Below are 10,006 nucleotides of genomic sequence, written 5' to 3' on the forward strand. Positions count from 1 at the left end.
AAACTTAATACATAAAAAGCATCTGCTTTGCCTGTGACCCTTGGCAGGGTGACTGTTACCTCCTGATCAGCAGAACTGCAGGCAGTTGTGTCGAGAAGTCCATTAATGGGGACAGGCCTTATTGATTTAGTCAGTTATTTATTTATTCTGTATCAGAGAAAGGCTTAGAAATACGGTGCCAAACAATAAAAAATTACCCAAATGAACACTGAGCCACACGAAGCCCTATCTTCTCCTTCGTCCTGTACAGTAGCTGTCAGTTACATTTAGAACACTGCTTCTAGTCCAGTTCTCATGAAGAAGCTATATTACAGCAAACAGAAGTGTTACTTTCAGGAATTGTGCAGATCAGCTTCACTTCAATCTGTCCTTTGAAAAAACACTGATTTTTTCAATTAGGAGCTTAAATATATCTGAAATTATTACAACAGAAGCCTGAAGAACAATTAAAAAAAAGGAAATGTCTGCTTTCAATGCATGGTTTTGCTTTCTACACAAACCCACCAGATTAACCCTAAGCGTACTTTTTGGCACACACATAAAAATAATCACATAATGCATACCCAGATGCTTACTGGTAAACTATGCTTTTGAACAAGGGCTGTGATTCCAAAGAGCAGATAGATTCAGCTCCAGCAGTAATTGCTGCCTGACATGTCAGCCAGAGGTTACCTTCCCTTTCCGCTCCCCCAGACTAACTCCTCAGCTACTACACCGATGCACTTTCTGAGGAGAGAGCACTTAAATCACAGGGCTCAGGTTTGCAATGCAATGGTTGTGAATGCCCCATGCAGCTCTCCAACCTCTGGCGGGGAAGCAGAGCAGGCAACCGGCACAAGGAGTTAAAACCACTGGCAGCCAAGGCTAGTTTTAGCTAGAACTGCAAATCAGAGCCCTAAGATAAAGCTCAGCCTGAATAAGCCTGCCACGCGTTAACACAAACCTACCCCCTATGGCTTGCAGTGGCTTGAAAGGAAAAGCAAACCTTGAAAAAGTAAAGTGCAGCAAAAATGTCTATGCAGAAACTGCCAGGAGTTTGTAAGTCGATGAGTTCTGGATGACTAAAACCTGCTGACCAAGGCAGATTGCGACCCTCATCGTGCGGGAAGAAAAGTCTTTCACCACTTGCACGCTCATACTTTCTTCGGGTTGATTTCTTTCTGGCCATTTCTTATCTTCGTGGCCTTTTTGGGGCCACTGACCAGCGGGTTGGTGGTTTTGGCTGATGATTTCGGGGGTCCACTCTGAGCACTGCGCCCTGCGTTCTGGCTCTTGCTGCGGGCTGTTCGCAGCTTCTGTTCTTGCAGTCTCTGCTCCCACCTCTGTGGAAATGCGGAAGACAAAGAGGCTGCATTAGGGAGGAACGTTAGCCATAAATAATAATGTCTTAATCAAAGCTAGCCTGAAGCGCTGATAATAATGCTGGTTTTAACAGGTTTGTGCTCTCTCCTGCAGGGCTGTTGATGTCAAGCATGTAAAGGCTGTCTGCAGCGAGAACCTGCCCATGTTCTTGGGTGGGAGAGCTTCCGTGATGCCAGCTGATGGAAATGACAACTGCACATCTTGTGTGCATGCTGCATGGGTGTGTACATCCCAAGCCTTTACAGCAATCCAGGGATGCTGGCACCCTGCTGTCAAAAAGACAGGATCTGCACTCCTTTGCACATCCTTTCTTTGCTCTCCTGCTGAACGTGCTTGCCTTTTCCTCAGACTATCCTTTCACAGCACATACTTAAACACACAGCTACAATGAAAGGTGGAAATTCCCTATTCCATCTCTTCACTGACCCTGTTGCAACTCGGACTCTTGTCCTGGCTGGAGGAGAGACCAGCCATGCTGTGGTTGTGTTAACAACTGTCTTCTGTGGGCCACAGACAGCTCAAAGCATTCATTTTCAGTGGTAACTCAAGATCAAAGCTGGATGCAAGCCTTCAGAGATGAACGATGGGTGTTAAAACAAAGCCACTGTGATACCTGGCTCCGTACTGGCTACCTCTGTGTGATCAGGGTCAGTGCATGCATCTGTATAAAACACAAACTATCAGCAGGCATTTACCAGTGTCCCACTCAAGCATGTTACAATGAGGATTTGATTTCTTAAGCTACTCATATCAGAGGGAACAATGCATGCTTGAGAAGCATTTTGTTTGGCACACATGCCTCTACTTGACAGCCTGGAAATGAATGTCCAAACTGCCTTCAAGACACAATTAGAGATGACAAAGCAGTGTGAGGAGGCCACTAAAACACATAGTGTGCCAGTAATGGGCCATTAAGCTGACAGCTAAGGGACTGCAGAAGTCCCAGTCATATGTCAGTGTTCTCCTAAATCCCACGTGGGACCATCTGCAATTGCAATGGTTTTATTTTTGAGAGATTTAAAGCCTGGGTTTTTTTACATATGGGTTTTACATGAGAAAGTGAGGAGAAAAAGGAATGCCAAAAGCATCAAATACAATGTCTGCAAGAAGCAGGTCTGTGATCCTGAAGCTTCTACTGACAGATAACCTGCACCTTTGTGCCTCCTCTTCAGCAACTGCCAATCAGACTGTAACTACAATAAATATACATGTTTGTCCTTAATGCTCTGAAACCTCTCCTAAACTCCAGAAATAGCTTTCTTCCACCTCTAAAAGCGTGAGGAAGAGTCAGACATTGTCTTGATCCATCCTTTCTTTCCATCATAAACAGGAGTTTGCACGCAGGGAGTGACAGCAAACACTACCCTGAAGCCCCCAGAAGCAGGGGCATCTGCTGCTCCTGCCTCCCAGCTCTCTATACCATAGACTTTTCCTTCCAGTGTCCCCTGAAAATGGTGAGGGGATGCCCAATACTTCCAGTGGGTCGCTAGTGGGAAGCACATGGTGAGAAATGTGTCTCTCAAGCCTCCAATCTTTAATGCAGCCAAGCCCATTTATCCACTGCAGTGGTTTAACTTCCTTTCTTATCTAATGTGAACTATGTACTCACCTGCCTCTCACCTATCTGACGGTTATGTGCCTTAGTAGTGATATGAAAGAAATCCCTTGAGTCACTATTGTAATAAGCCAGAGTTCACACAAAGACCATCCAACCATCCTACTTAGGGACAGTTTGCAGACAAAAGAGAAATAAAACTTCAGAGACCCTAAAATGCAAGACTAAAACATTCAGATTTTCACTTATATGTCATTTTGAGGTATGGAAGTGTTGAAGTGAAAATAACAATGCCCACAGGTGTCACAGACATGTGAAAGTCAAGCAAGTTATTGAGCGCTGAGGTAGAACAAAGGTGTTTAACGTTCAGTCTTTCCCCTGGTTGTATTTACCTTGAACCTTTTGTTCAGTTGATCCTTCCATTTTTCAACGAGGCAGCCCTCAAGAAGCATCAACCTGAAGGTTAAGAAACAAACACACGTCACAGGTATTTCTGATTTTGATTCCTGAGATGTCATTCCAGGTGATTTAACACAGACTGAGGTTGGGGTGCTCCAGGAGGTACTGGTACCGGTGGTTTCTGTGTATGGGATGATAGGCAGAAAACTGCTTTTCTCCGTCCCTAAATACTTCCCAATGGATTCCTACACGCTGACACTGACACTGCTGAACTTCTACTCCCAACTCCATAAGAACAGGAAAGAGTTTTTAAGAGAAATCAGATTTTAGAGCCAACACTGCAGCGCATGGCCAGAATTCAGAAAGCATTCAGAGCCCTTTGGCCTCCCCTGCAGCTATTCTGCAGGGAAAGTTGTCCTGGCTTGGTCACTGATAAAAAGCAGTGGTGGGTTAGGTAACATCCATGAAACTAAATGTATATGTACATATATTGCTTCCCAATGTCCATTATATGTTGGTTTGTGTTTGGGTGCAGAAGAGTAGTTAAAAGTAATGTATTTTACTTCTGAATGAACTAAAATGCTGTTTCACATGCATCAGTTACTACAGAACAGCTGATGAATGCTGAAACATTATCTGATCCCTTACAATCATCTCAATTTCTACCTCTATATACATGAGGAGTTATACATAGAAATATATGCAGTATTATATATTTCCTGCATGGAACTACTTAGTTAGTGCTTTGAAGTGGATTGTGGAGAAGTAGGGGCAGTAGTACTTGCCTACCAATGAAATCTGGCTAGGTCCTGTATGAAAATACTGAGTCTAAGTGTTATCAACTGAAGAAAACAAAAATGTTAACTATTAAATGTATATGCATTAAACAGCTTGTGAAAGAGTTTATTCTAGAGCAGCCTGATGTCACACCTTCTAAGTGCCAACCTAGAAACAACTATTTCATTGCACAGGGATGCTGAATTAACATGCAGGATTAAAGCTAAGGCCACATCATGATGAATGAAACCACAGCACAGTGTACATCTAATGCAGCTTCTGTTCAGGTCAAATTGTTGGCTGAGACCCTAACCTTATTGACAGCCAATGGGTTTTTTTGCCATTGACTTTGGTGGAGATACAGCTTCCACTAATTTTACTTCTGGCATTTTAACAGGCTGCTGTAACTCAAAACCTCCTGTTTTCATGCCACTGAGTTCAACAGGAAACACATATAAAAGTTTCTGTTTCTTTTTCAAATCCCTTTTAGTACACTATATGAAATTAAAACCCTCAGTGACCTTTAAACAAACATCACAAGATACTTTGTGAATGGTGTGTTTTTCCATTGTAATGGAGAGGCAGATTGCAATCCTTCGCTTTTGAAATATCCCCCTCCTGACATCCTTCTGAGAGCCTTCTCCAGCAAACCTCTGCAGCTCAGTGCTCTTCAACCACAATCTTGGTCCTTCTGTGTGACTCAGAGAACAGAACCCCAGACTGGTTTGGGTTGGAAGGGACCTTAGAGCCCATCCAAGCTCCAACCCCTGCCACGGGCAGGGACCCCTTCCACTAGAGCAGCTTGCTCCAAGCCCCTGTGTCCAACCTGCCCTTGAACACTGCCAGGGATGGGGCAGCCACAACAGAGCATATATCCCCCAAATGGCTAACACAAGTAGAAGGCTCTAGATTAACCTTTGTGAAACACTTCCACACCTGGAGAGGTAAAGTGCTGTGTAATATTACAATACCATGATTGTTAGCTCAGAAAAGGAAGTTAAGGTAGTAAGGTATCAGATGGCAACTTTTCCAATGGAATGCTTTTAGAATATCAAGCTAAAACTCATTGAGAATATGGATATGGCCCATCAAGTTCTGCACATAGATGTTCTGTGGTCCTTACAAGTGCACATGATCAATTTACAGTCACATCACTGCATGTGATGGCAGGCTACACACTTCACAAACAGCCTCTGATGCACAGCACACAGGCACATGGACCTACCGGTCCTGCTGACATCTGTTGCTACAGCTACACTTGGGGTGCTAACGGGGATGGGATGACTCCTTCCACCTCAGAGGCCCAGAGGGAAAAGGGAGCTGTGATTCATCTCTCCCTCCCCTCCAGACCAGCATGCTGGATTTCCTCCCATGCCTGGGGCCAGGCTGACTGCCAGATGAGAGGTCTGCTACAGTTTTGTTTTGTCTTTTAATCATACGGCAGCACTGGCACGCTGCTCCCAGAGTATTTACTTTTCAGCTGCCATCCGGGGCCTGGAGCTCCAAGGGCTGCAGTTTTGGCTGGTCCTGGTACAGCTGTGGGATCAGAAACATCCCACTGATGGCACTGGTCCACACTATGGATAGGCTGGTGGAGAAGGCCCGGCTCTCCAGCAGCTCTGTGGAGAGGAGATGGGTATCATCTCCTGTCCCCTCCTCTGCGCTCAGTGAGGCAGAACTACACCTTCCATGTGGTTCTGCCAACACGGAGCAGCATCTCCAACCACCATCAGGCTTGTAGCTCATAGCTATGGAACGTGGTCCTGGGAAAATGCTCCCAAACAGCTGGAGATGCCTCAAGTGCTGCACAATGCATTAAGCAATACCAGGTTTTATGCTCCATGTGCGAGCCAGGCTTTATGAACACCGTGGAAAGAGTTAATTGCCAAAGTAATTGAAACACGTGTGGGTTATGCTAAGAAAAACTATCAACAAACCAGGCTCTTGATGAGGAAAGCTTTGCTGGTCCCACTTCCCGCCCATCACTTCCCTGCACCACATCACCAGGGCTCACCTTGAGCGCCATTCATAGCACATGATGAGAACATCCTGCTTCGGCTGAAGGGGTGGACACTGGCAGGAGGAATTTGTGATAAGCGGCACTTGGGACAGAGGAATGGGTGTCGAGGACTTCAGGATGTCTTTGACTTCAACCACAGTGGTGATTTCATTGCAGTTCCCTCTTTCGACACTTTTTACTTTGGCGTGAATGACTGCAACGAGAAAAGGAGAGGCGTGAGAACAGCGAATGGTCTGAGGAAATTAAACACATCTCAGCGTTAAATAAAACTGATTCAATTGGAAGCTGTTGTTTTGGCTGTGAACCTGCGACTGCTTCATGTGTGGGCACGTACAGTGGCTTAGAATAACAGAGGCCTGATCCCAATTTGGTTTTCAGTAGGACTGTTGACAACTGTGAAGTTAAACATGTGCTTAAATCTCTGCCAGATCAGGCCAAGTGATCTCTCCTGGAACCACACACACAAAGAGCTCCTTTGACTCAGACTTGAGCAACCCCCGGCATAAATAAACCCCATTCTATAGCCACATTTGGCTATTTCCAATTAAGTAATGAATAATTTACCCCACAAACAGTGTGAATTAAGTCTTTTCAGTAATAAAATCATTTTTCCTGTAGGTTAGATCCAGGAACCAAAGTCTTTTCTTAGACAGAAGAAAGAAAGGAAGGTTTGAAACAAGCAGTCAAAACCCAAAAAGCTTAGGAATGCTGTAATGTGCTCTATAAAAGGTCTGTACTTGTTTTCTTCTTTTGTCTTTGGATTATTCATTAGTAGCAAGATCTTCATATAAAGCAGACTCTGAAACGGGTTCTTCTGACTCCGAACACACAAACAGTCATATTTTTACCTTTTATTGAGGAAAACTGCCTACCTGTGTGGGTGCAAGAAGGTGAAACTCTGTCGATTGCTCTGAGGATGGTCCCTGGCTAACTTTGTACCTCTGAACCCTGCACCGCAGCATTTCACCCCTTCTCTCTTCTGACAGGCACCAAATCAGAGAAATGAAGCATAGTTTTTGCATGAAAAACTCTAGGTCTTAGAAAATGCCACAATAGGAAGGGTCCTATGATCACAGAACTCTTCAATGAAAGAAGCATGAGAAGGGTATGTACCACGGGGTGATGCTGTCCCTGGCAGCCACCAGGTCAAAAGCATTCCAATGGATCTCACGTTCGGAGCAAACGTCACGTGCAGAAAAGAGGAGGCCAGCAACTGCAGTGCAGCCTGAGGGTTTTGTGCTAACTTTATCAGGATGTGTAACAGCCACAGAACACATGAGGGATTTCAGCTGAGGAGACTCACAACCCATTTGCAAGTCTGATTGCAACCAAGGTCTGACCAGCTACAAACACTGTTTGGCTTTATACAGATGATTTTAAAGGATATATAAATAATATATGCATACATAAAATAATATAAATATACTTATATATTATTTTAAAGGGAAAAAACCCACCCTGATTTTATTTATTATTTGTCTTGCCTTGTCTCTCAGTTCATTTTCCATAGGAGCATATCTATTTCAGGAGGATGAATAAAAACCTGCCTCCCACAACCAAAATCTTGATTTCACAAATTCAATGGAATCTCTATTTCATTTCAGAATACTAATTTTGTAGCACTGCTTTCTCAGATATTTCAGCCCAGTGTGGAAGTTCATTGTCCTACCTGAACATACCACTATCTTGTACCAAGGTAGATTAAGGAATAAGAAAAACATGTGATACAAAAGCATCAAAATGCCATAACAAAAAAGCATAAAATGACCTAAGTTAGATGTTCTGATTTTTTCCCACCAAACTGGGCTTGGATATTGTTCTTTTTTTTCCTATGCTAACAAAGAAGTTAACTACAAGCCTACTTTCATCTGCTATCAGACAAAGAGGAATGGAATGGACATAATCACCCTATTGCAGAAGAATCGAATAAATCCATTGAAGAAATGACTGCCATCTGAGAAAAAAAACCATAAAGTGCAAAAGACCATGATACTACATGGTAATTCATAGCTAATAGGGGTTTAAACAGATGCTTGATCTGGTATTTACCTAATCTTAATCTGAGTTCTTCCTGACTCCCAGCATCAGAAAAACAGAGAGGCAGGGGGAGGAAGGGAGAACAGGGCTGAGTATTCACTTGTATTGCCAATATGCCATGCAATGTATGATTAAACTATCAGCCAGCTCCTCGCTGGATGGTGCAAATTGTTCCTGAATTCAACAAACTTCTGACAACTGCGTGCCAGGTGAAACTCTGGCTGGTAAGTAAATGGATATATGGATTTCTAAGCACTAACTTTTCACCCTGCCTCCGGTACGTTCACATTTACAAGTTTTATTTAGGTGATAAACCCCTGTCCATCCCACCCGCTGGATGAAGGCAGGAGCTGGCAGAGGGTCCTGCTCACATTAGATTGAATTGCACTTTGCAGCAGGCACCCTTTCTGCAGAGCGACCGGTTGATGCCAGCTCACATCACCAACATCTGCTTTATCAGAAACACACCGTAACCTGTGCAATGACTGCTCCTGCCTGCACGGGTGTGCGCAGTGATGGGGCTTGGGAGAGGAGGGCTGAGGTGTCCTCAGGCAAAAACCCACTTGGAAAGGCTGCGCTGGGACGGTGATGGGGCCTGGACACACAGGCAGCCGCCTAACTCGTGGGGGGGCACAGAGGGCGGTGGGATGGGCAGAGAGAAGCATTCCCCCCCCTGCACTTACTGTAGCTGTAGTTCTTGGCCAGGTAAGTCGACAGCGTTGGCTTTGTCTTTTTGCACCTGCATCGCTCTTCAAAGGAAGAGAAAAGGAAACGGTTGAGGGGTGCCAGGGGTGGCTCTGCTCCGGGGAGGGGAGCTGGGGGGTGCCTGAGGCTCACCCTGGCCGCGGCTCCTGCAGTCGGGCTCCGGGGGCACCAGCACACCCTGCGTGAAGTCTGTCCACTTCGCATCTGAGAACAGAGGGAGGAAAGCTGCAGCGGGGAGTCCCCCCGGGCAGGGCTCTACGGGTCCCGCAGCCCCCCGGGGGGAGAGCGTGGGGGTTCGAGGGGATCCCCGGGGCTCACCCTCCGGCAGGTCGGTAACGATGGCTTCGGGGGAGATGCAGACGCCGCGGTCGTAGACGGGGAGGTCGTCGCAGGCGAGGCTCTCGGGCCAGCTGTGGTTGTAGCGGCGCATGATGGGCTCGCAGCCGTCGCGGGCGCGCTGGCAGACGGAGCGGCACGGCTTGATGGGGTCGTAGAGGAACTCCAGGGTGCAGATAGGGGCGTACATGGCGCAGAGGAAGAAGGAGAGGACCGGGCTGCAGCCGGTGGCCACCAGCTCCTCGTACTGCTCGATGGCGAGGACGGCGTTTTCCTGGGTGCTGTGGTGGAGGTGGTTGGGCATGCGGGTGATGTTCCAGGGCATGGGCCGGCACATGGGGATGCGCACCGCCTCGCACGGCGCGCCCTGCGCCCGCGGGCTCACCCGCAGCCACAGGGACACCGCCACCAAGGCGCGCAGCATCCTCCTCTTCCTCCTCCTCCTCCTCTTCCTCCTCCTCCTGCTCCGCCGCCTCCCCGGCTGCAGGCAAGTGTCGGGAGCCGCCGCGCCGACAGCCATGGACATCGCGGGACCGCATTTATACCGGTGGCACGAGTGACGTGGGGCCGATCGCGCTCCCTTGGCAGCACCGCTCCTCCGGGGGTGTGTGTGTGTGTGTGTTTTGCTGTGCAGGCACGGTGACATCACCTCCACCCCGTTTAATCCCCCGGCGACATCACTGCGTCTCTCGTCCGCGGCCCCGGTTCAGTTTTCATCTGTGTCATAAATTCCTTCAGGTGGAAGCGGGGGGAGAAGGAGGGGGACGACGGGACGGGACGGGACGCACCAAACCCAAACCACACGCGTCTGCCGA

At 47.0% G+C, this 10,006-nt stretch overlaps 1 protein-coding gene across 1 annotated transcript; it reads right to left on the minus strand.

Annotated features, from left to right (window-relative positions):
* Positions 1-692: 692 nt before the first annotated feature.
* Positions 693-9,990, minus strand: SFRP4 (secreted frizzled related protein 4). Its single transcript, XM_061465041.1, has 6 exons — positions 9,174-9,990; positions 8,988-9,059; positions 8,834-8,899; positions 6,108-6,306; positions 3,310-3,373; positions 693-1,322 (listed from the first exon to the last, which is right to left on the minus strand). Exons 1-6 carry the CDS (start codon positions 9,835-9,837, stop codon positions 1,134-1,136), a joined length of 1,254 nt encoding a protein of 417 aa, XP_061321025.1. The 5' UTR covers positions 9,838-9,990; the 3' UTR covers positions 693-1,133.
* Positions 9,991-10,006: the final 16 nt, after the last annotated feature.

Source organism: Pezoporus flaviventris, unplaced genomic scaffold (assembly GCF_033815535.1).
Source record: "Pezoporus flaviventris isolate CSIRO_AGI_PZ_B2104156 unplaced genomic scaffold, CSIRO_AGI_Pfla_v1 ptg000037l, whole genome shotgun sequence".
Lineage (NCBI taxonomy): Eukaryota > Metazoa > Chordata > Aves > Psittaciformes > Psittacidae > Pezoporus > Pezoporus flaviventris.

Coding starts and splice junctions, on each gene's coding strand:
- SFRP4 (XM_061465041.1), bottom strand. CDS start 9,837: ATGTCACCGTGCCTGCACAGCAAAACACACACACACACACACCCCCGG. Junction 6,307..8,833: donor GGCCAAGAACTACAGCTACA/GTAAGTGCAGGG, acceptor TTCTCGTTGCAG/TCATTCACGCCAAAGTAAAA. Junction 3,374..6,107: donor TGCTATGAATGGCGCTCAAG/GTGAGCCCTGGT, acceptor CTTAACCTTCAG/GTTGATGCTTCTTGAGGGCT.